Raw genomic sequence first — 24,438 nt, 5'->3', positions numbered from 1 at the left:
AATATAATAGTAAAAAAAATAGTACAATTTTAAAGTCAATTATTATATATAATGACTACAAATTAACTTGGCAAACCACTATATAACCAGCTGCTCGCTAGAGCATGAACAAGAGAGAAAAAAGGGGGCCATCCGAGCACAGCCATCGTGTGCGTGCGTGCATACATGCAGACGGATAGGATAAGCGGGCCATGATAACATGATGAGAATAAGACATGCCACGTGCAAAGAACGCTTTCTGCCATGCATCACGTACCGGTCCTGTATTTGCTACGGTTTTCTAGCAGTTCATTATCACTTCCCGACATCATTGTCAAGATGCCGGGTCCTATATACACGACCAATTCAAAGCATTTTGGTCTGTTCTCCACTGGGTCGATCTGAGTTTTGTCGTGAAGAATCTACTCTGCAGAGATGGAAAAAAGCTGTCAAACGTGTAACAATCGAATCCTTCTGATCCGGAAGCATAATGCAAGAGCAACTGAATCATATAGTTCTACTATCCCTCGTACAGTTCAACATGTGTGAGCGTATTTTAAGAAAAAGATTGACCACTAATTTAATTAGCAAAAATATTAGTTATATCTTATAAAATATCATATCACTGAGATATTCCTCCAAGTATGAATCTAATGGTATACTCACTCGATTCTCCAACATAGTGTACATCGAGCTCTTTGCTAGGTTAAGTAAAATTTGACAAACTTTATAGGAGAATGTGACAATACTTATGGCATCAGTTTAGTACCACTAGAGCATCTCCATCCATCGATGGTCCCAATAGCTCTATTGGAGCGGGGAACCTCATGGCAGCCACGTATGTCCATTTCCCACCACCTGCAACTCTCTCAAACCACACCCAACCTCCTGGAATTGCCATCGCCATCGTCGCAGCCGCAACCACCTCCTCTTGCTTGCCTCCCACCTACCTAGAATCGCCACCGCCGCCGATGTCACCGCCACCTCCATGCAACTGTCGTCGTGGTTCTGTCAGAACTACCAACGTTTTCGCGATGCTCCGGGAGCAATCCGACGGTGCCTTTGAGCCCCCCACCACTTTTGTCGTCACCACCACAAGCCGCTGGTCTCCCCTCTCTTACATTGCCGTGCGTTCTCTTAAGACCCCAACTTGCCGGCAAAAATAGTGGCGGACGTCGACACCGTTTCTTCGCCTCGCCCATAAGGTGTTCGCCATTTTAGCGCAATGAACATCGACCATGAGATGATGATGGAGTTGTTGATGAAAGAGACAGTTGATGTCGCCGCTGATGATGAGCAACAACTGGTGATCTTGACAGCTCTTTTTCGTCCTCGAGAGCAACCTCAATGGCATCACTATGTGCTCGTACATCTCCGAGAGGAAACACCGCCTGCTTTTTTAATTAGTTGAATTGCATTTTATTTGAATTCTTGTATGAACAATTTTATTTGTATATTTGGTTAATTGTTTTTTCTATTTATGTGTTTAAACTATGTAATATTATTTACATTACTATGTGAAATCTTATTATGTGTCCAAAAATAAAAATCCTAATTTGAGAGCTTCGTATGGGACAATCCTCCTGATACCAAGGGAACATGTGTCGGCGCCCCTAATATCGCACTATCGGTGCTGCTACCGGCTATCATTTTGGGCACACCGGTGGTGGGTGGAGGTGCTCTTAGATTCGTATTGGTATGTAGTTTCATATTATACCAATTTCATTTCAGATATGTTGCTATTTTTTCACTGAAGTTGGTCAAAATCTAACTCTTTTACTTACGACAAGAGGTAGAGGTACACGTACTTATTTAAGAACGGAGGGAGTAACTTTTGTGACATATATCTTATATTTTATTTTAGAAGTTATGGTCAACTTTTTCTTAAACTACATGCACACATGTTAGGCTGTACTGAAAGGGAGTATTTCCCCCTATGTTTTGGTACAACATCCTTTAGCTTTTGTGGTCGAAGAGATTGTTTTTGCCAGGGTTAGGACATTTTAGATCAAAAGAGAGAGTGCATGTATGCACTCGAGTGCTTCGCTTCTCCTGCTAGAGCCGATTGTTATTTTAAATTTAAATTTAGTCCAGAATTTGTCTAGCAATACATGATTTTATGTAATGATATGCTATATACATGTCCCAAAGTAGTGTTGGACTAGTATCAATAAAAATAAAGTTTGCAACTCATCTACAACTGAGATACACTTACACACTTACCTAAGACCTAGTTATAACATGTGTACAGCTGATTTGCAGTTTATCACACAATAAACACCATCACTAGTCTAATAAGAACCGTTTTAGAAAAATAAGTCACAAAAATTGTATTAAATAATATTTAAAATGGTAAAAAAAAGTAAGAAGAAAAGGAAATGAGAACATGTGAAATACAAACAAAAAGTAAGAAAGTACATATAATTAAATAAAATTTAAAGTAAAAAAATTAAAAAAGGAAAAAAACAAATTAATAGGAAATAAGGCAAATGTAAAATGATAAAAAAAAGAATAGCAAATGAAAGATAATGTACTCCGTTCGATCCATATTAAATGTTGCTGATTTACCATTTTTTAAAAGAAAGAACCAGCCCAATACTACATATTACTTCCACATACAGCCCAAAGAGGCCCAAATGGTGAGAAACAAGCAAAACAAACAGAAAAGGGCTTAGAAGCCCACATGGTATAACCTTTACTACGTCCGGCCTGAAGTCAGCACACCACATATCCTGTGTGGCCAGCAATGGCTCCATATTCCAAATCTTCATTCGCGCCATGACTTACACCGCACATTGCACACCACAGGACTATACAAACTTACAAACAGCGCCATCACGGCCACGCATCCAGTGCTTCACCTAGCCACAACAGATGGACGAGGTGTGGCCGTGGCTGGCTTCCCTCCCTCCTCCCGGCCCCGACACGCCGCCCCGGTCATCCTTTCCCCTGGCCGCCTCCGACGATGGCGCCTCCATCGTCTTGCAGACCGACTGCACTAGTAACTCTGTCGGCAGCACGGCTGAGTCGGTTCTCGTCGCCTTCTCCCTAACCGTGGACAGTGCCAACGGAGTGGCGCACGCGCTCTGGACGTCGGAGACATTCGCCGCCGACTCTCCGGTCGCCTCACGGTTGCAGCTGCTGGGTCAGCTCCTAGATGAGGTGATCGCGCTCTCGCCGTCCATCCCTTCCTTGGGGCCGGACGCGTCCGAGTCCAAGCTGGACGCGGAGGTTGTCTCTGCCGTCATAGAGGCAACAGGCACCGATGGCTCCGCCTTCTTCTCGCTGGCTCTGCTTCTGCGCCTCTTCTGGCTGTGCGCTCTGGAGGCCCCCGCGGACTTTGGGTATCTCTTCTTCCAAGCTCTTGGCGCAGAGATCGAGCGCGCCCTCGGCAGCTGCGCTCCGGCGCTCGGCATCTTCCTGCTCTCCGTTGGCCCGGACGTGGAGGATCGGTTCATGCGGTCGCTCGGCTACATGCTCGCCAAGTGGTGCCTGCTCCGGGAGATGCAAGCGCCCACCCCGGCGAAGCCCGGTACCGGGGTGCACCCAACTGCATGCTTGTCCTACGCCACCGAGGTGCACGGCCTTTGGGTCTTGAAAGGGTACGCGCCGGTGCTCGCCATGCCACGCGTCGCCGGCGCGTCGTCGATGCCCATCACGGCCTTGCCGCATGAGCTGCCCGAGGAACCGGCGCTGCGGTACGGCTTGGTGCACCAGCAGCTGGAGGTCGTGGCGCAGCTGGAGTACGCGGTGAGCGTGCGCGACAAGAGGTTCATAGGCGTCGGCGTGCGCGTCGACAACATCCGGGTGCGCGTCGTGCGGCTCGGGTATCGGAAGAACGACGCGGACGCCACCGAGGGAGACGTCGACGACGATGTCATGGACGGCGAGAGGCACTTCCCTTCCCGTATCCGCCTCTGGGTCGGCCCTAGGTTCGGCTCGTCCTACGCCACTGGCCCAAGCCTGGGCCGGTCGACGGGGAACCCGGAACGGGAGGTCGAGGCGACACGCACCGTCAAGGGCGCCTTCTCCGGCGCCACCAAGCTAGCCAGCAGCAACGGCGGTCCAAGGGTGAAGGCCAAGATGCGCACGTCCGCGCGGACACGAAACAGGAGCTGGAGGTGGGAGCAGGAGGCGGAGGGCAGCGCCGGCGTGTTCGAGGGCGTGCTGTGCGACCCGGCCACCGGGACGGAGGTGTCGGCGTGGCGCACAGGGGGCAACGGCGGGGCGGGAGAGGCCGACCCGCGCAACGGCATGAGGCGCCGCTACGGGGGTCCTGGGCGCGCGTTCAGCAAGATGCGGGGGCTGGTTGTGGCCAGCGACGAGCTGCCGGAGGAGGTGACGTGGAGGGTGGGGAGGGAGGCGGAGGGGAGGACGATGCGGTGGCGCGTGGGTCTCAAAGTCTGGGTGAGCTACCTGCCCAACCAAGTCAGAAGCCGGCACTTCGAGACGAGGTGCGTCGAGTGGGCTCACGAGGTCGAATTGCCGCTTGTCGCTGCTAATGGCGACGAGAGGTGACCAAGGTAGTTCGACGTGTGCTTCAATTTGACACAGACGATGACACGTTGTAGTGCAAAACACTGAAACATAGCATAGGGCGACTCGATCAAAAATTTGTACAGTACTTCCGGAGACTGAGATGTATCCAATATCAAGTAGAAATGCTGACTAAATTATGGATTCGCATTAATTAAGGAAGTGATCTCAGAAGTACTACCTCTGTCCAAAAATAAGTGTTTTAGATTTATCTAAACACAAATGTATCTAGACATATCTTAGTTATAGATTACATCAGTATCTAAAAAAAATTGAGACACTTATTTTTGGATGGAGAGAGTATATAAGTTTTGAATCGCAAAGGAGGTTATAGAAATAGTAAATATGTCTATTATAAATGGGCATGGCCAGCCCAGCTCGATCGACCCAACCTAGCATGACCCAAAATTTCTGAGTAGGCCAGGCCCGTGTGAATATTGAGCCCGATAGCCAGGCCGCTTCGGGTTGTGCCTAGGATTTATGCGAAATAAGGAAGAGGCCCAGCATGTGGCCTAAGGCTAAATGGGCTTTTCCTCTAATTTGTTAGGTCTGTGCCACAAATATAGGCCTGATGGCCAAGCCGACCCGGGACTAAGGTTTCCACATCGGTATTTGTTAGGCCCGACTCAAAGGATGGGCGGGTATACCATTGGGGAGCCTACACTGGTAGAGAACAGGTCTTCGCTACCGGTTCGGAAGGGCCTTTAGTCCCGGTTCCCCATCCGGGACTGCCAAAACGGGACTAAAGCCCAAGCTTTAATCGCGGTTTGCTTATGAACCGGGGCAAAAGGCTCTCCACGTGGCTGCGAAACAGCGTTTGGGCTGGAGGACCTCTAGTCCTGGCTCATAAGCCCAACCGGGACTAACGATTATTTTCCGAATTTGTTTTTCTTTTTTTTCTAATTTTATTTTTCTAATTTTTTTTTTGTCTATTTGTTTGACTCCCGAATGTGATTATACCTTCTTGTAAATAGTACCATATTAATCCTATTAACTCTTATACCATTGGGTCACATTTCTATATTTTTTGAAACCAAAAACAATTATTTAAGTAAACAATAATGAATAACATAATAATATTGAATTCCAATGGAAATAAAATAAGTAATAAAACTATTTATTATTATTGTTATCAAATAATATATGCATTATTCATATAATATGGTATAATTAGTATCTTTAAATCTGTAAATCGAAATTGGACAAATAATATATCCATTATTATTAGAAAAAAATGTGGGGAATTTGAATATGTAATAATTTTTGTGGCCGGCCACCGCCAGCGATGCAACTTTCGATCATCGACGACCGATTTCCGTGTACCGATGCAACTTCCGATGATGATCAGTGGCGACGACGATCGATTTCCATGCGAGAACCGAACGGTTTGCCTTTAGTCCCGGATCGCGTCACCAACTGGGACTAAAGAGAGTGACAGCAGGCGCAGGGGCTTTAGTCCCGGCTTGTATCCTAAACCGGGACTAGAGGCCCATACAAACCGGGACTAATGGTTGCCGCACCATGGGGCGGTTTCAGGGCGACGTGTCTAGACCATTAGTCCCGGCCTAGGACACGACCGGAACTAAAACCCGGACGAAAGACCTGTTTTCTACTAGTGCCATGTGCAACTACACATACAGTATACAGAGTACACCCAATGATGGAGCTAGTTTGAAAGTCTTGAGCAAAAAAAAGCTACTCCATTCTCCCGTAGTATAAGATGTTATTACAACCAATATACTCATATATTGATTGTAGTAATGTTTTATATTATGGTGCGGATAGAGTAAGTGCTTATAATCAATCTAGAAAACATGCAAAGCTTAACAATTCAGATCAACAAAAATGAACATATGATTTCATCCAAAAAAAAAAACCCTTGAGGGATCAATTGAAATGGTAGAAATGTTTACCCTTGGGGAGCCTATTTGCAACCACGGATTGTGCATGAGAAATTCAATCCCTCATGTAAAAAAGGCCCCTCGGCACCATCTTTGTGGTAGCTGGTTGGAGATTCGTACAACTCTTTTTGCTGAACAACCCTCGCACCTCAGTTGTTAAGTATATGTAGTTTTACATATCACCTCGTAACTTATCATGTTTTGACATGATTTATATATCAATATACATTAGAAAATTGTACGATAACTCTATAATGATCCAACATTAATTTTTTCAACAATATTTCATCACAGACATATTCAACAAGAAATTTCACAAATTATCATCATGATATTTAACAATTTTTCACCAAGATAATTTATAAAAAATCGCAAAAGATTTCTTTCATGATTGATTACATATTCAAGCATGTTTAAGCAATAAGATTTCATAAAATGTCGACCAAATTATGAATTTGCGCTAATTAAGAAAGTGATCTCAAAAGTATATAAGTTTCGACTTGTAAAAGAGATTATGGAAATGGTACATATGTTTTGTATACATGGACGTGCCCGATCGGCCTGACCTGGCCCGACCCAAAAATCTCATGTGGGCGGGGCCTATGCCTGATTATGGAGAGTGGCAACCAAGTAGAGGTGGCCAGGGCCTAGGATTTCTACAAAATAGGAAAGGGGCCTAGGCTGATGGGCTTTTCGCCTGATGGGTCAGGCTTGGGTCAGAAATATAAGCCCGATGGTTGGGCCGAGCCTGATGTTTCTTCATCGGACTTTGTTAGGCCCAACCACCCTTGGGGAACCTATTTGCAACTAGGGGTGTAAACTGATAAGATAATTTCCGCACCAAAATCGGCCCCGAAACCGTTTAAGGTAATTATATCCGATTTTAAGAATCTGGCGGATAAAGATATCCGTTTCCGAAGTGGTGCTCCAGATATAATATAGCAAATAGCATGCGGATATAGATTATCTGAAGGTTCTGAACCCGATAATCCGATTTTGAGTCAAAATCTAAGGCCAATCTCACAAGGTTAGTGGTTACGGAGTTTCCGAATTCACTTGGCGAGCATGTTTAGCTCTAATTTCTAGCAATGTTTAAGTTTTAGCATAAATTGTGTCTCTTTTTTCTTAACTACACAAGATTAAAAATTTAAATCCCTCACAAGATTTACAAAAACTATTTGATTATCCGACTATTTTTGTTTCTGATCCGAGTCTGCTTCATTTCCGATTCGAATCCGCAATCCGGTATATTCGTATTCGAATCCGAAACCGGTTAGTATCAGCTTTGATCCAAATCCGAAAAACATAAGTATATGGTAAAGAATATGGTATGAACATATCCGATCCGATCTATTTACACCCGGGTTGTGCATACGTTATACACCCGGTGGTGGAGACCTGTTTAGAAGTCTCAAGCAAAAAAGCTACTCCTTTCGTACCATAATATAAGATATTGTGACAACCAGTATACTCATGTATTGATTGGAATAATGTATCTTCGTGTCTAGTCACAACAATGTCGTTGAAGTCACGAGAGTACTTACAAATTTAGATGCGGAGACACCACTTGGCCGTCCCTGCCTCTGTGGTGTGCAGGCAAAAGGACCCAAACAGGAAACACAAGCGGCTAAACGCCATGCCACAGCTGTTTAGTTGGCATTCCGGCTGGACAGCACGCACGGTAGAAAATACAGTATAAAGCAGCAAGCAAGGAAGGAAGCTGTTGGCTAAAAACTCGCAGTGAAAATGATTGGCAAAAACCTGGACGCTTGCGGTGGTTGCCTGCATGAGCGCAGCTGCGTGCAGCCACGGTTGCATCCCTGGAGCCAAGTATCCTTCGCGGTCGCCACGAGGGTGAACGGAGCTACCCGCCGCGGCACACACCGCGTGGAGCATAGTAGGGTAGGCACGCAGCGGACAGCTCCTGCAGGGCCCCGCTGGACAACAACTCATAAATGGAGAGAGGATAGCGGGTGGATTTGGATCACTATGCGAGTAAACTTCCGGAGAAGCCCCTGGGCCCTGCCGAAAAATGATTTCGGGTCCTCATCTCGATTTCTGGCTTTAATGTCCACCCATATGCGTCGCATCACACTTTTGTACTGTTGTTCTTCCTGTCTATGTTTATTTCTTTAAATAATTATTCATAGTACAAAGAGCATCAAATATAATCAATATTATACTTTCTTCATCATGAAAGTTGTCTGAGATTTGTTTAAATTTGAATATATCTAGACATTAAACAACATCTAAATTTGGACAAGTCTTAGATAAATTTAATGAGATAGACGGAGTAGATAGATTTTGAGATCACCTAGCCAAGACCGCGAGCCGAAGTTGCGCTGCCGCCTTCACCCCTTGAACATTGGAGTGGGTAAAGCTTGTCGGATTAGAGCTTATTGTGTAGACAAATAGTCATCGTGCTAAGTCGCCAAAAAATTGACGCACCAAATAAGCAACTATCTTCAATGTGAGACCCATAGATCGGAAGAGCTAGACTTAAAACCACACAACCAACATGATAATCGAAGATCCACATAAAGCACATCTTTACGTGTCCTCCATGGCACTATACGAAACCACTCAAGCCATTATAGAGTGGGATAGACCTTATTAACTTCAAGATGTAACTACCACCTCACCATTTGAAGAAAACATTGAAAAAACATTAACAAAGAACAACCACCACCACCACCAGCACCCCTCAAAGGATTGTGGTTTTCCACGACTCACTACTAGAAAAATGCTTAGCAGTGGCGTATCATGGTGTGCCATTACTATCACGCCACTGGTAAGTATTAGTAGCAAGTGGTGCGCCACTGGTAAGTGGTAACCAAAGTAGCATTGGCGTGCCTGGTGGTGCGCCACTGCTAGCCGATTGGTGCTCCACTGCTAAAAAAAAGGTGCACCACCGGTAAAAGTTTAAAATTTGGATCTGGATCTAGATCTGGATATGGCATGGTTTTTTCGATCTTTTGCGACTTTTTTTGAATTTCTTTCTAATATCATATTGGCACATTCTCTGTGATGGGAAGCTCCGCATACGGCTGAAGAGGAGGGAAGGGGCATCATCGAAGAAGTGAAGGAGAAGAGGAGGGAGGAGGAAAGGATAGGCGGAGTGGAGGAGAAGGAGGAGGAGGCCGGAGTTGAAGAAGGAGCGGAGGAGGAGGAGGGAGTGCAAGAGGATGCCAGAGTTGAAGGGGGAGGGAGTGGAGGAGAAGGCTGGAGTGGAGGAGGAGGAAGGAGTTGGAGGAGGAGTGGAGGAGGAGGAGAGAAAGAGGAGAGTATGAAGGACATATGCGGAGGAGGGAGGAGGGAGGAGGAAGGTGGGTGGGGATAAGAGTAAAGGGGCACTGGCCATTTTGAATTTTCGAGGCGGTAAGGTTAGTAGTGGCGCACGATTAGCGTTGGTACGCCACTGCTACTTTTTTTAAGAAATTCTTTTGCGTGAAAACTAAAAGCTGAAAAAATCCTACTTTCTTTTTGATTTTTGGAATCTAAAATATGGCTAAATGGTCATAGGCATTGAAATCGGATGTAAAATTTTCCGTAAATATATTTTTCATGCAAAAAACGTATCCATCGGAAGTCGTATGCAACTAGAAAAGCTGTTTTACCGATACATGATGCAATTTTACAAGAAAAAGTTCGTGGGTAAAAAATAAGAGAGGATGTATGACAAAAAAACAATAATTTCAAGATGCATCTCGAGTTTTCAATTATGTTTTAGCACTTGAAAATGTTTTTTTCATACTACTATTTTAAACGAAATAATCACTGAACTCGGAATGCAAAGGGAATAGTCGCCGTCAGCTCCTTGATATTCTGTTGAGGTCGATGGAAGGAGGGTCTAAAGGGGAATAAAAGCCCTGCCTGATATTGTTGACTGAACGCTGAGGTTGTGAGTGAAATTTGGCAGTGGTTTAGGACAGCGTACGGGGACACGTCTTGATGGCCGCAGCCGCGCAAAAACCACCGGGCATCGGCGCACGAACGCCGCATGCCCCCTCACCACCACCTCCTTCTTCTCCAACTCCAACTCCAAAGTCCAATTCCCCCTGCTCGCCCAACCCCCATTTCCCCCAATCCGATTCCTGCTCCCACCCACCGCGCTCCCCCAATGGTGACGCCGGCCGCCTCCTTCTCCGCCGCGCTCGCCGTCGAGGACTTCCCGTGGGTGCGTCTGATTCGCTTCCATCGAATGGCCTTTTTTTTTTTTACTTGAACCGCGCCGCGCGCAGTGTGTTTTGAGCTGGATTTCCCTTCTCGTGGTGGCCGCGCAGGTCGACAGGCAGGAGGAGATGGGGATGGCACCGGACAAGTACCGCGAGGTGTTCGACCTCGCGCAGCGCGGCGCCCGCGCCTTCCGGGAGCGCCGCTACGACGAGGTAATCTTCTGCTTGCGAAACTCCCCTTTGCCCTCTCTGTTCGTCCTGTGGCTGTAAGTAACCCGATCAAACCCGACGGTCTCGGATAGTTTGATGGCGGCCCCTTTAGTAATAACAATTGGGAGAGGATGGCCAACTAGGACTGACCGGAGCAACTGTATGTATGTAACGGTTAGTGTTGTATGTTGATGCATTTGTGCCTTTACCTTTGGTGCTGAATTGGTGAATGTGAAGACCATGCGAATGGAGGCGTCGACAGCAATTCTTCACTATTGAGCCACCAATTTCGACTTGAATACAATTTTTTCAACACAGGACAAGAATATTGAGTTGACCACCAACTAGGGAGACACTGTTTTTCATCTTCGAAATTTGCTTGGCATGGCATAGTTATTTGGTTTGTACCAGCTCGGTACAGTTAGTGTGGCACTTCAAATCTCTTTGCATCAACTCATTTGTTTTTCATCAGTTTATTTATGATGTTTCCTCAGATTTTTCCTTAATTAGTGGAACGGCTAATAGGTAACTAATGAGGAGGCTTTGTCTCTTCGAAAAATTACACGTTTGTGGTTTAACATGTTCTTGTTCTGCTATTTGGGACATTCTTGTAATCATGCATCTAATAGGGTACTTCCTTGTTCGACATTATGGACTAGAAACTAGTAAAGATTTTGACTATTGTTGCACCGCTGCATAAATATTCCAACTCCAGCTGCTAGTCACTGGCTCAAATGTCAAAATACATCTAGGTTTTCTAACTGTATCTACTCCTTGAGATACCCACGGATATAACATTACAGTAAGGTAACCTTTTTTCTGGGATAGTAAGGAAACTTTTATTTGGGACGATTTGTGTAACACTGCAAAGATCGTTAGAATGGGGAATAACATCAGTGTGTCACTGATAAGTGGTTCAGATCTCTTCTTCCTTTTCGTCCGTCATCAATTTTATGTTCTGTGATTTTTATCTGTTGTATACTAAATTTCTGTATGTATTTCTGTTTCATATGTTTCTCTGCATACTCCAGGACAACTAAGTGAATAAAATTTTTCTTCGGAGTTCATACTTCATTGTAGTATTTGCGTACACCGGAAGTGCATAAAAACTGTTTATTTAAGAGAGGTGATGGTGTTTTCCTAATTCGGTACCTTTTGAAGATAAAGTTCTTACCTTATTGAGCTACTCTATAGCCTATATTAACCTGATAAACCTACATCAAGGGTGTATATCATCACCTTGGTGAATTTATGTAAATAGTCATGTCTTGAATTTCTTGGAATTCTTTTTTATTTTTATTTTTGTTTCTTTATTCGATCATTTCATGTGATTTTTATGCAGAGAGAGCCTTTACTTTTCCTATTTTTCAGATGTGTGGCACTGGCATTCATTGTTTCGTTCTCATTGTATCTTTGACTTTTCCTGAGACATTCACAAATTTGATTCCTGTATCTGTTGATTTCATTGTTTCCGATACTTGATACGATTCTGTTTCAGGCCATTTCCTTCTATTCTAAAGCTCAAAACTTGAGATCGGGAGATCCTGTTATCCTTAGCAATCGATGTTCTGCTTTCTGTTTGTAAGTTCTTTGACAGGGTTTCTGTGTCATATAACTCTTTATATTACTTCCATTCAGTTTAGGTAATTAATCATGCTGCTGCACAGAAATGTATTCATGCACATCTTGTTGTTATTAGGATAAGTCAAGTGTTGAGGGAAAGATCCGCAGCTGACTCAGAGTATCAGCCACTGAATGGCCTTGATCCCACAACTCATGCAGAGGTATGTGTAATATAAAAAGGATTTTCATACCTGATGTGAAACTCAAATGAATGTATGGAAGCATTAGTTATTATTATTTTTTAAGTGAAATGTTTTTGCAGTTAGCTCTGAAGGATGCAGAGAAGGTATTAACTATCCACAGTAATTCTCCGAAAGCATATCTTCTCAAGGCATATGCCCTTATTCTGGTAACATTCTGAAGCTTCACTTTCGTTCTTTTTGGCATATCTTACCTGATATGTACAGTCATATGCCTTTATCCCTTTGTTATGCACATGCCACCTTTAAGAGAACAAAAGCTGATATGTGATTAGTTAGTAAACTTCGTAACATCGCCCAGGTCCTCCCTTATTATCATCTGTCGGCAACTACTGTTGCTTATGTGGTCATTTACATTGTAGTTCATGTTTCTTCGCAATAAACATTTATATATTCTGAATAACACCCTTTGTATGCAGCTGGAGCGATATCACGAGGCACGCGAGTCCCTTCTTGCTGGTCTTCAAATCGATCCCCTCAGGTATGACTGTTGATTCCTCCTGAGGATATCCATATTCACTGCATAGCTCGCAGATCTCCGAAGTTGATAATTATGCTCTGGCACATTATGTAACACTCTTTTGCTATATGTATAGCCATATTTTACAGACCTGTCTCAGTGATCTGGATAGAAATACAAATGCTGCCGCTGGAGCAAGACGGCCAAGGTTAGATAGGACTGATGATTTTGAGTGCACATTGTGTTTTAAGCTATTGTTTGAACCAGTCACCACTCCATGTGGGCACTCGTTTTGCCGCTCTTGTTTGCATCAATCAATGGATCACGGTGAGCTCAGCAAACATCCATATACTTGATTAGCTGCTTTTGTATAGTTTGAGCTTCGCATAATGTGCTACTTTCTGTAGGCAACAAGTGCCCCATGTGTCGGACAGTTCTATTTATTGGTCCAAGAACTTATCCTATAAGGTATTCTTTGTTTGCCTTTATGAACTTAGATTTATTCATTTGAATTCAAGTTTCATTTTCCTGCAGGCATCCAATTTGTTCTTAATTTCTCTAATCTCAGTTATGTTCAATGCCTCAGTGTAACATTGAACAACGTAATTCAGAGAAACTTCCCTGAAGAATATGCTGAGAGGAGATCAGAGCATGAAACTACAACATATGCAGGCGTGGATTTGATGCCTCTCTTTGTTATGGATGTCGTATTACCCTGCCAAAAGATGGCATTGAACATATTTGAACCTCGCTACAGGCTGATGGTACAAACAACTATCAGAAATTTAGATTTTGTTTGTGACATGCATTTGTTGACAGCTATGCATCTTCTGATTTATCTGAAGTATCCCAGTGTATAGGTGCAAGTTTATCTGTATATTGCAGGTGTAGTAAGTTCAGCATACTTTCTGTGAAAGCTTGCTTTACAAAATGGTAGGACTGAATAACCTGAACATGATATTTTCCCTAAATCGTACTTGTAGACTGTCAGTGCAAATAAAATAGCACTAATTTGATCTTTTGTATCTATCACCTTCTGTAATCTGCTTGTCAACAAGTGTATTTCCATATGGGTTTTTATTTGCTTGCGTAGCTGGCCTGTATTATCCATCCATTTTCATCAAGATGTAACTTTACTTAGCTTAGTTGTATGTTTTTAGAATGTTGGTAGGATGCGTTTTCTCAATATACCCACAACCTTGTTTTTCCCCATTTGAAACAGGTAAGGAGGGTAATGGAAGGGAATCATCGAATGGGAATGGTCAGTATCTAATCTGAGATAATCTCTTTGCCTAAAGGTTTCATCCATTGACTTATTTATTTAATAATGTAGGTTGCTATTGATTCTGCGACTGGTACTGTAGCTGACTGTGGATGTGAGGTGGAAATTCTAGAGTGAGTGTAGTTTCCTTATTTGTTTTCAACTTCTGTCAACACATTCAATCTTATCTGTCTTCATAAACGTGTAGGTGTGAGCCACTTCCAGATGGCCGTTTTTATCTAGAGGTAAAATCCATGCTCTGTTCGATAGATTTATAGTCATTTTGTGTGCATGCCTTTTTGCTCAAGGTTCAGTTTTGGGACTTCTTTATGACTGTGTGCTAGATTACTACACAACTTTAAGTTTTCCGCTGTAAATATATATTATCGACTGCCTAGGAAGAATCTATGGCAGTTCTTGTCTACTGCAAAACATAATATACTAAATTTATTTGATAATGTCAGATCTGAACGATTTATAACTTGGACCCATGCAAGGTTAGGCTAAGCTCAGCTGGTGGGGTTGCATGTAAAAACTTAGTGTTCTTGCCCGTATTTTGATTTATTGGCACCAATTGCAATACTTGTAGTGATTACTTTAACTACTACTTCCTTTACCAAAATAAGGCTGTCATGCTAAGGTTTCACATGTAGAACCTTAGAGGGCGATGTTGTATAGGCAACACCGACAGGTGACATATAACCCAGCTGAGCCAGCGTGAAAGTATATGTGTCACATATCTGAGTTGCCAGTGCCTTCAGCAATCCAACACCTTGGCTCGTGGCATTGCCAGAGGTTGCAGGTCCACTACTACATTATGCTTCCGACGTGTGCTGCTCCTCGTCATATTGATGGTAGTCCTTCACTTGGAGAAATTCATGGCACGACTAACGTCTTCGCCTCTGGCATGATGATGACCAGGTGGTCATGTCGAGACGATGAAGCATCTGTTGGCGATTACAGCTTATCGATGACCACGTGCGGCAATGCTGCTTCTCTATGAGGCAACACAGTCACAAACCAAAGCTCGGTGTAGTCGCGTGTATATCCGAAGATGGCCAGAACACAAAGAAGAGGCCTGACCGTGGACCATGTCGATTGTCGAGGTAGACTGACTTGAGCCGCGTGCAAGAATAGGTGATCTGTGGACGATGTAGATGTCGATCTAGAAAGATGTTGATGTTGGTGATGACACACATGGCGCTCTTGTTGTAGTTCTGATCGGTGGTGGTGATGATGGACTGACGAGGAAGCGAGTTGTGGCCTGATGCTCGGATGCCTCTGCTCATGGGCACATAATCTGCTCATGGCCGTGCTTCTGAATGCCAGGCCGGCCGCCAGGTTGAAGTATGCGTCTGGCCAGATGCTTGGAGACACATCTGCGCTGTCAATCTTCATACTCTGTGTTTGATCGATGCTTGCCAATTCCTCTGATTGCCTGCATTCCAGGTCCTAAATGTCCGATATTGCTTCATTTTTCACATAACTGGTGAGAGGATGCGGTCAGTTATTATGTGTAGTGATGCTAGTTGGTTATTTCTAGGATCTCTAATCTTGTTCCCAGTCATAGCCTCATAGGATATAATCGCAACAATATCATTACAAGGTGAGACTCTTAATTATTGTTAGAAGCTTGAAGTCATTTTCCCTCAGATATTTGTCAGATGCTTAGATCGACTCACTGAACATTAAATTGATACCTTGAGTGTTTAGCTATGGTTCTCGTCACAGATGTTTTTTGACCTTTTTCGACTCCTTTTTCTAAGGCCTATACGACTCATATAATTTCAATTAGTCTATCAACATTTGTCGGGTAGTAGACGACTTACATCAAGGTTGGAGAGGTTACTCAGCTGATTCTGATGAAATCGGTTGTTCTGGGAAAAGTAAAATTTGAATCTGTCTGATAAATTTATTTGGATCCGAAACTGCTGTGAGTAACAGGAAGATTGATAAAAATTGTCTCTGAATTGTGTGTGTGTGCAGTTTGAGGATTTTTTCCATTTTCTTATTGATTTGTCATCAGCAATTAAATTTGCAATTCGAAGCTATTATCAGACGGTAAATAATTCTTTTGTTCATAGGTGGAAGGTTCACGGAGGTTTCGTATCTTGCGATCATGGGATGAAGATGGGTGAGTCCAGAATGCCCTATAGAAGTTTACATGGATAATTTATGTGGAAAAACCTGTTATCTTGTCCCACCCTTTTCTATGTTTTCTTACTTGTGTTGTTTCTTATTGCAGGTACCGAGTTGCTGAAATTGAATGGTTCAAAGATGTTTCTCTACCTGAAGGATCACAAGAGAGAAAAGATGTAAACACTCATTACCTTCTTGAGCTTCTTCCCCTCTTGTTTTTTTTGAGGGATTCTTCTCCTCTTGTTACCTGTAGTGTTTATGGACCAAAATCAACAAAGGAACTGAAATTAATACTGTGGAAGTTGGGACTAAGTCTTCAAGTTTTAGTTGAGTTGTACAATTTGACGCATTTGTGCTTGAACCACACAAACGCACGTAAGAAAGATAAAACATTTAGCATGAATGTAATGTGCCATAGTATGCTTTTTGTAACCAAAAAGTGTAAAAGAAAAACAAATATATGGAAAGAAACACGTATGTGCCATGAAATCTCAAAGTATGCACGTACATAGTGTGATCCTGGCCTAGGGCTCAATAGGATTGATAGAATACGAGTATAAACAAGTTGCAACTTCTTTTCTGGAAGCTCATCTTCAAAGAACTCTGAGGTTAAGCGTGCTTGACTTGGAGCGATTTGAGGGGTAACAGTTGGATGAGATCTAATAACTGTTCTTGCAGAAAATTAATATTGCAGAAAACCAGTACTGTGGAAAGTGCCTTAATTTTTTTTCCAGTAAAGCATAACCCATGGTTGGCATCCGAATTTGGTATATTTGTTCTTTCTAGCTTGTGATTATTATTTCTGCGTTTATATCTCCACTTAAATGGAAAATTAATAGCATCTTCTATCACAATGTAATGCTAAATCAGGAATTCTGTCTGAACAATAGTATTTGGGTTGTCTTTTTATTTTACTTTTTGCAGCTAATCGAAAGGACCAATGAAGCTTCAGAACTGGCCAGGACGTACATTAGGCGTGCTAGAGAAACCACAAGGACTGGTATGGATATTTTAAGTACATTGCATGAATGCTTCTCAGTATAGTGATTACAGGGAATAAAGATCAAGTAAAATTTGAGAACTGGGTAGTACAATACAATGTATTTCAGTCATGATAGAGAAACGATAAGACATACTTGAATAGGTGGTGAAGTTAGGATTTGTAACCCATGGGGCCACCTGTATATATCCAAAAATCTATATGGTTTATTTTCTTTTACTTTACCTTTTTGGAGGTATTCACAATAGGCTGTGGGGTTTTATAGACCCACAACTTAAGGTGTGTCCACCACTGTCAGTACACATATTTTAAAAACTGTATAAATTTCCTACTCTATATATTGAGGTACCATTGAACGAGTAAACTATATTTGTAGTTTGGTGCTCAACAGATGCCCATTTTATTCTACTTTGACCTATTTCACCGAATGCAGTTAGGCGGACAAGACATTTTGATCTCGAGAGCATGCCTGGACCACAGGACCCTGAAAAGTTCAGTTTCTGGGTAAGCTGCAATCCTGTAGTTGTTTAGGTCAAGTATATAATATATGCTAGTGTACTGTACTTACTACTTTTTCTGCAGCTTGTCAACTTGATTAATTTGAGGCCATCAGACAAGTTAGACCTATTACGCCTCCGTGATACTCGAGAAGTAAGCTCTAAGGCTAAATCTCCATTTGAACCTTAAGTAAGATATCATGTGTTAATGTTGTGCTATTTCTTGCCCCTGCAGCGAATATCTCGTAGCCTTAGATTATTGGGTGATGCAGAACAAGGTTGTCGTGTACAGTAAAAGATTATATTTGTCACACAAGCATTATAGCTTAGAGTCAATTTATTCATCAGGAGAAACATTGACTAACGATGTAGATTTGTAATATTCTTTTACGTAATATGCTACTATTGAAATTTTACGATTTTGTATATTATTTTTTAAATCCTACGTAATTAACTATATAATGTAGAAATGGTTCTTATTAACATGGAGCCATTTGTTTTGTGGGAACGCATGCAACCATTTGAGATTACACTGTTGTGTTCCTTCAGGGGCGATGGGTGACCATGAAATCATGTTCCAAAAGTTTTTTAAAGAACTGTCAATCTGTCATTCTGATTGAAGATATTCGATTGGCAATGGGTGCCTTTTTTGTACATTCATAATTAATTTCTGGTGTTATATTATATTTGTTCTAGCTTATCTACCTCCGTTCCAAAATAATTGAACTCCCTAGGTTTGTCCAAAATCAGACAATCTTAAATTTGACCAAGTTTGTCAAAAAATGTCTACATCTACCACGACAGGTTAGTTCTATTAGATTCATCACACAATATACTTTCATATTATATAAATTTGATGTTATGTATTGACATTTACTTTTGCAATTTGGTCAAATATGACGACATTTAACTTTGGACAAACCTTGAACTTCAATTATTTTGAACGGAGGGAGCAGCACGTTGAATATCTACTTGGGTTGTCAAAAAAATGGTTTAAGTCAGAAGATCTTAGGAGCATACACACCTATGTCAAAAAAACCACTTCAAAGTTGTGGTTTACTATTTTTTATTTTTTTTTTGAAAAGGAAAGGCCCCGAAGAACCGAGAGCTCAACACGGTTACAGCCCGAAATACAGGAAGGGCCTCCAAAGAATACAGAGTAACACACCAGCCCTTAGAGTTCGCATACATGACCCTAAAAAGAAACTGAAAAAGCGATCAGGTCCCTGGCCACTGCCGAAGAACGAACTCCACCATCGACTGCCTTCCACACCTCCGGGGAGCGAGCCACTTGTGGCAAGGTCAGCAAAAGTTGTCGACGACGAGCCGGAAAGAAGACTTGAGATGGTGGTAGAACTCCCGGAGAAGGGCCGCCATTCGGCCATAAGCTGCAGGGGCGGGGCCATGACGCTGGCAAGTGTCCCCTGTTGATGAGCTTCCCAAGAAGAAGGCCGCATCAACGGCGGCGGAGATGAAGCAAGCACAGCTCTGTAGCACCTCTTGGGCAGAGACTGGCTTTGACAGGAGCGAGAGGCGGTGCCGCCAACAACTCCATCCTCGCCTCCACGGCAGGCTAGGGAGAAGCGCAGCAGAGGGCTTCTCATCTCCGAACGACTCCAGCGAACGAACCAGGACCTCCTGACCTGAACCAGGGACGACGCTCTGTAGCTTCCCTCCCCCTCGCCACCAAGGCCGGCCAGGATAAAAGCCAGAGAGCATCTCACCACCGTGCAGAGAAATTCCCACATGCCTCCACGGCCGGACAGGAAAACGCCCACCCCGTGGCGCCCTTGCAGGTAGAGAAGATCCTTCACCATTGATTTATTCAAGGAGACTGTACTGCTCCTCATCTCTCTCAGCTCTGACCAGAGGAACTCAAGAAGAATAGGCAGCAGCCCTAAGCCATGGATCAGGTGGCCAAGATCCAGAGCATCGCTCCTACTACTAGGCATACGCCCCACGGATGAAACATGGGGAAAACAAGACCTACTAATCTGCACTAGAATCACCGGTGCCTCACCTCCACCATTCCCCGACGGTAGAGCCGCCGAGAATGGCTTCGGTCCGGCCTGGATAAGGAAGAGGAGAGCTCAGGTACTGTAGTAGGGGAGGAGGAGAGGTTGAAAGTGCATGGAGCCACCATGTGTGGTTCCTCTAGTACTTGTGTTGTTACTAACCATGTAGAGGAAATCAAAGAGCTCAAGGCCCAAGTCACTTTCTTTAAAGAACGACTTGGTAAAGAGTCATGAAGGGAAATGCAAACTTGACACGATGTTGAGTGTGCAATAATCCCCCAATGACAAGAGTGGACATGGATTCAAATCCAACAACAAGAACAAGTCCAAGAACAACAACAAGAAGAAGGGACAAGTACAAGTCAAAGACCCGGCCAAGATTGTTTGCTTCAAGTGCAATATTGAAGGGCACCATGTTAGAACTTGCCCTTTGAATAAGAAGAAAAAAGGGAAGCGGCCTCAAGGTCAAACTCATATTCAACCTCAAGTTGAATAAATGCCACTTGCCAAGAAGAATCAAGCCAATGCTCCCATTGTGGAGAAATCTAGTGAGAAGAAGGAGAAGAGAAGAACGTGCTACATATGCCGTGAGAAGGGCCACATCTCCTCCTTGTGCACTATTGGTACCTCATCCAACCCTATAATCATTGATGATGTTTATTCTCTTCGTAAGGATGAGGGTGGCAATGTGTTTGCCAAATATGCTGGGGCTCAAAGTGGTGTCAAGAAAAGAACCATTTGGGTTGCCAAGCCTATTGTGACTAACCTCTTAGGACCCAACTTAGTTGGGGACGAACAATCCAAAACTTGATCAATAGGTGCTTGTTGGAGGGCATTGGAGACTTGGCTACAACATGAAGAGTGAAGGGACCTTCATAATTTATATTCTCTCAAGCCAAGTCACTTGGATTATCTCATTTCTATCATATATCCAATGTTCCTCCTTACGGTAACATGTACTCAACTTATTTACATTGAAAGTTACTCTTCCCTTTTGCATGTGTTGGTTTTGTACTTTCCATATGCTTGTATTTGTTGTGCTTCCTACTTGACTTATCTTGGGAAATCAAGTCTATGTATGTTAGGTTGCGCACCATGTATTTGTGTTTGAGTTGGATCCTATTTGCATCTTGTTGTATCTTATATGTCTCTTGTGAGTGATTAATGGTCTATCCCATTTGGGCGGACTGATATGCCCTTGGGAATGTCACAACCCTAAAAATATGTGTACATGAGAAATACCACTTAGAATTGATATTGCAAATTTATCTAGTCTCTATGTGGTATGCCATCCTCATGAGAAATTCAAATTCTAAAGTCCATTAATTATCTCTAGTCGGATCTTATTTGCCTCTTGTGAAAATTAATTTCTTATCACATTATGGGGGAGTAATAAGCTTTGTGCATATTACAAGCCTAGAAAATGTGAACATTTGAGGTTGTGTTACATAGAATTGATATGATAAATTATCTCTCTCCTATGTGGCATGTTTGCTCAAACAAAAGTTCCAATTTGTTTAAATGGCTTCATTGCTAATATCTTTGTGGATCTTATTTGTGAAAGTTTTTCTTGGCATGGTTTTTCACAACGTGTCCCTCAATACACTTTTGGGAAACCATGTGCTTCAAGTCATTCTATTAATTACGTTGCATGTTGGCATGAATGCTATTAATTGCTTTGCATGTTGGTATGACTAATTGAAGCTATCAAGAAACTCTCTTTGCATGATGGTTAACTCTTATCTTTCACCATATGCTTTATTAGTTGTAAATATGATCTTATGTATACCTACAAACTACCACCGGAAAATATTTCCTAAATACCTCTTGTCCTATGACAATTGGCAATCTATTACGAGGTAGATATTTATTGATCATATTTACATTGGCTCTTGTGTTTAATTGCCTTATTTAATGCCATGAATTTGTTGTGCATTGACTCTCATGTGTCTCCCTTGCATCTTATGGATCTAATTTGTCTATTCAAACTTTCTTAGCATTTTTAGTAGATATAGGTAGCGTGATGATCCTAGTTTTGTGCATTTTGTATTCATACGCAAAATCCTAGATAATGCACTAATCTTGGGGGAGCTCTCCTATATTCATTAGAATGCTTAACATTTCTTGATCATTATCAAGAATTTGGTTTTGGGAGACAAAAAAATTCTTTTTGGTACTTTGTGCCATCATAAAAAGTGTTGAGGATTTGGTTTATTTGCTGGAACCTTTCTCTCTTGGGATTTGGTTATCTCATTCCTTTGTTTTTGGATTTAATTAGCTTCTTATAATGAGATAAGTCTTTGGAGTCAATCTTGTGTTGATTTGATTCTTTGATATAATTTGGACAACCATTGTCTCTTGATTTATTTGGTGTTTTGTCCAAATTGTATCTTCCTTTGGTTCTTGAAAGTCTTGTGCATGCATATTTAATATCTTATGGCATGTGTTACTTTCTTTGATCCAATATATAGGGTAAACTCCATCAAATCCTAATTTTATTAAGATGTCCATGAAATTCAATTTCATATCTATATGCACATAGTTTTATGGAGTTTGTCCTATATGTTGTAGTGTACCTAAGTACTTTGGACCCAATTAGTTTGGGAACCATGTTGTGCTTAATTTTGTTTTAGGTACAAGGAGATAAATTGTATGCCTGTCTCACACTTAGGAAGAAGTGGTGACATGAGGCAAGCTAGGATGATCAACGAACTCCTATCTAATACATCCACACCAATGCTATCTCGGTAAAAAGTATCTCCGCGTGCATATTTTTCTAGCATCGAACCATGTGGTTGCATCATGGCATGAATCTCTTGATTTGCAAATATTATTCTTCTTGCAAAGATTTTAATGAAACCTCTTTATTGCAAATGTGAGTAAACTGAGATGAGCACATATGTTGGAAAGTATATAAAATCATGCTCATGATTCATCCATCCCATCTATTCCTATCTAGCAATTTTATTGCATATCAATTCCTCAAGCCTCTCACATGTGCAATATCGATGAAAGTGCAAATTGAGTTATTTCTTTTGGTATCCTCATTTGTGATACTTGTTACCTTTCTCAAAGCATCCCAACTATTTTCTATCCCTTGTTGATATTTGTGATGTATTTTATGTGTTTATGGTTGAAGTTCATGAATGTACCATAAGATAAAATTGAGCCTTTGGCCATGCTATTAAGCAAAAATTCTTATTGGTATATTGCATGACTTCGTCTTCGATATCATGCTATATTTCTTGTGTATCTATTTTGTGTGTGCATGTTTCTTTGTGGATAAATATCTTTGTGATATTGCCCACTTAGAGAAACTTATACAGAAGAGATGATACATCTCCATTTGATATCTTATTTACTTGTTGCGTGTTGATTGGTCATGCTAAGCAATATAATTCATTGAAGACTATGATGATGCTTTTTGCTCATCCTTGTAATAGTCTTATAATATGCTTTATCGTGCCTTTCACATATCCTCTTGGTTGAGCCTTTTATTATGGTGCCTCTTACTTGTTGCTCAACCATTTGTTTGTTGCAAGTGTTAAGCTTAATTTTCTATCTATGATCTATTGCAAATGTTTGTGTTTTAAATAGTAATGACAGAGTGAGGATTCCATGTTATGCATATTGTATTCAAATGCAACATTTTAATTTATGCATGTACCTTGGGGAGCTTCCTCATTTTATTTAAAGCACTATTTTGTGGTGATCATTAGAGTTTAATTCACTTGGTTTTTTTTGCTTTTAAATGATATTATGGGAGTAATGATTCCATGTTTGTGCACCCATATTCCAATTTAAGTTGTCTATTTTTGTGCACAAACCTTGGGGAGCTTCCTCATATTATTTAGATCAATCTTCTTAACCTTATCATAATATCTATCTTTCTTTTGGTATCTTTTTTGTGGTTCATTTGGTTCCTTGCTTCATTTGTTGAGGCTTCTTGACTTTGTTATCTTTTTGCAATCTTTGATCCTCTCTATAGTGTGATTCCTTCCGAATATTCGTCATTGGATACGTGCATTTGATTCCACTCAAATTGTGACAAATGCACATGGTATGGAGGAACTCTCACTATATTGGCCTTCTAAATTTTTCACCCATTTCGGCAATTGGTGCCAATGGGGGAGAAGTTTGGAGGGTTTAAGGAAATTTGGTTATGTCTTTGCTTTGTGCTTAAGCATGTGCCTTTATTGCATTGCATCTTATTGCTTTGCATAGTTGAATATTTAGAGAAAACTCCACTAGGATTTGAATATCAATGTATGCTCTTGCATATATTATGGGAGAGTTTGCTCTATGTATTCAACTTATTTTTTACTTAAATTCCTTATATAAACCCTCTCAAAGAGATTGTCATCAATTACCAAAATAGGAGAGATTGAAAGTTCATGGAGCCCCCATGTGTGGTTTTGGTAATTAATGAAAATCCCTATGGA

General features: G+C 41.9%; 2 protein-coding genes across 3 annotated transcripts; both read left to right on the top strand.

The window, feature by feature from the left end:
- The first annotated feature begins 2,777 nt into the window (after nt 1-2,777).
- On the top strand, nt 2,778-4,692 carry LOC124702701. Its single transcript, XM_047234856.1, has one exon. It carries the CDS (start codon nt 2,854-2,856, stop codon nt 4,495-4,497), a length of 1,644 nt encoding a protein of 547 aa, XP_047090812.1. The 5' UTR covers nt 2,778-2,853; the 3' UTR covers nt 4,498-4,692.
- Nucleotides 4,693-10,408: 5,716 nt separating this feature from the next.
- On the top strand, nt 10,409-18,407 carry LOC124702700 (LON peptidase N-terminal domain and RING finger protein 1-like). 2 transcript variants are annotated; one of them, XR_007002600.1, is made up of 18 exons: nt 10,409-10,593; nt 10,700-10,804; nt 12,300-12,382; nt 12,501-12,585; nt 12,687-12,773; nt 13,044-13,105; nt 13,221-13,411; nt 13,492-13,552; nt 13,671-13,848; nt 14,307-14,345; nt 14,418-14,479; nt 14,554-14,590; nt 16,430-16,479; nt 16,591-16,660; nt 17,409-17,484; nt 17,922-17,988; nt 18,067-18,135; nt 18,217-18,407. XR_007002600.1 is itself a non-coding variant. In XM_047234855.1 (18 exons), the coding sequence occupies exons 1-18, from the start codon at nt 10,417-10,419 to the stop codon at nt 18,274-18,276; spliced, it is 1,563 nt and encodes a 520-aa protein (XP_047090811.1). In that variant the 5' UTR covers nt 10,413-10,416; the 3' UTR covers nt 18,277-18,407. The 2 variants fall into 2 exon arrangements, 1 of the variants encoding a protein (XP_047090811.1); XM_047234855.1 differs by having other exon boundaries at nt 10,413-10,593; nt 17,918-17,988.
- Nucleotides 18,408-24,438: the final 6,031 nt, after the last annotated feature.

This window comes from Lolium rigidum, chromosome 3 (assembly GCF_022539505.1).
Source record: "Lolium rigidum isolate FL_2022 chromosome 3, APGP_CSIRO_Lrig_0.1, whole genome shotgun sequence".
In the NCBI taxonomy this organism is placed as follows: Eukaryota; Viridiplantae; Streptophyta; class Magnoliopsida; order Poales; family Poaceae; genus Lolium; species Lolium rigidum.
This window is presented reverse-complemented; position numbering and strand designations above follow the sequence as displayed.

Bases quoted from the DNA above. Each gene is read 5' to 3' on its own strand.
- LOC124702700 (XM_047234855.1), top strand. From the start codon at position 10,417: ATGCCCCCTCACCACCACCTCCTTCTTCTCCAACTCCAACTCCAAAGT. The intron at 10,594-10,699 runs GTGCGTCTGATT...GTGGCCGCGCAG, and splicing joins CCGTCGAGGACTTCCCGTGG to GTCGACAGGCAGGAGGAGAT. The intron at 14,346-14,417 runs GTCAGTATCTAA...TTAATAATGTAG, and splicing joins GGAATCATCGAATGGGAATG to GTTGCTATTGATTCTGCGAC.
- LOC124702701 (XM_047234856.1), top strand. From the start codon at position 2,854: ATGGACGAGGTGTGGCCGTGGCTGGCTTCCCTCCCTCCTCCCGGCCCC.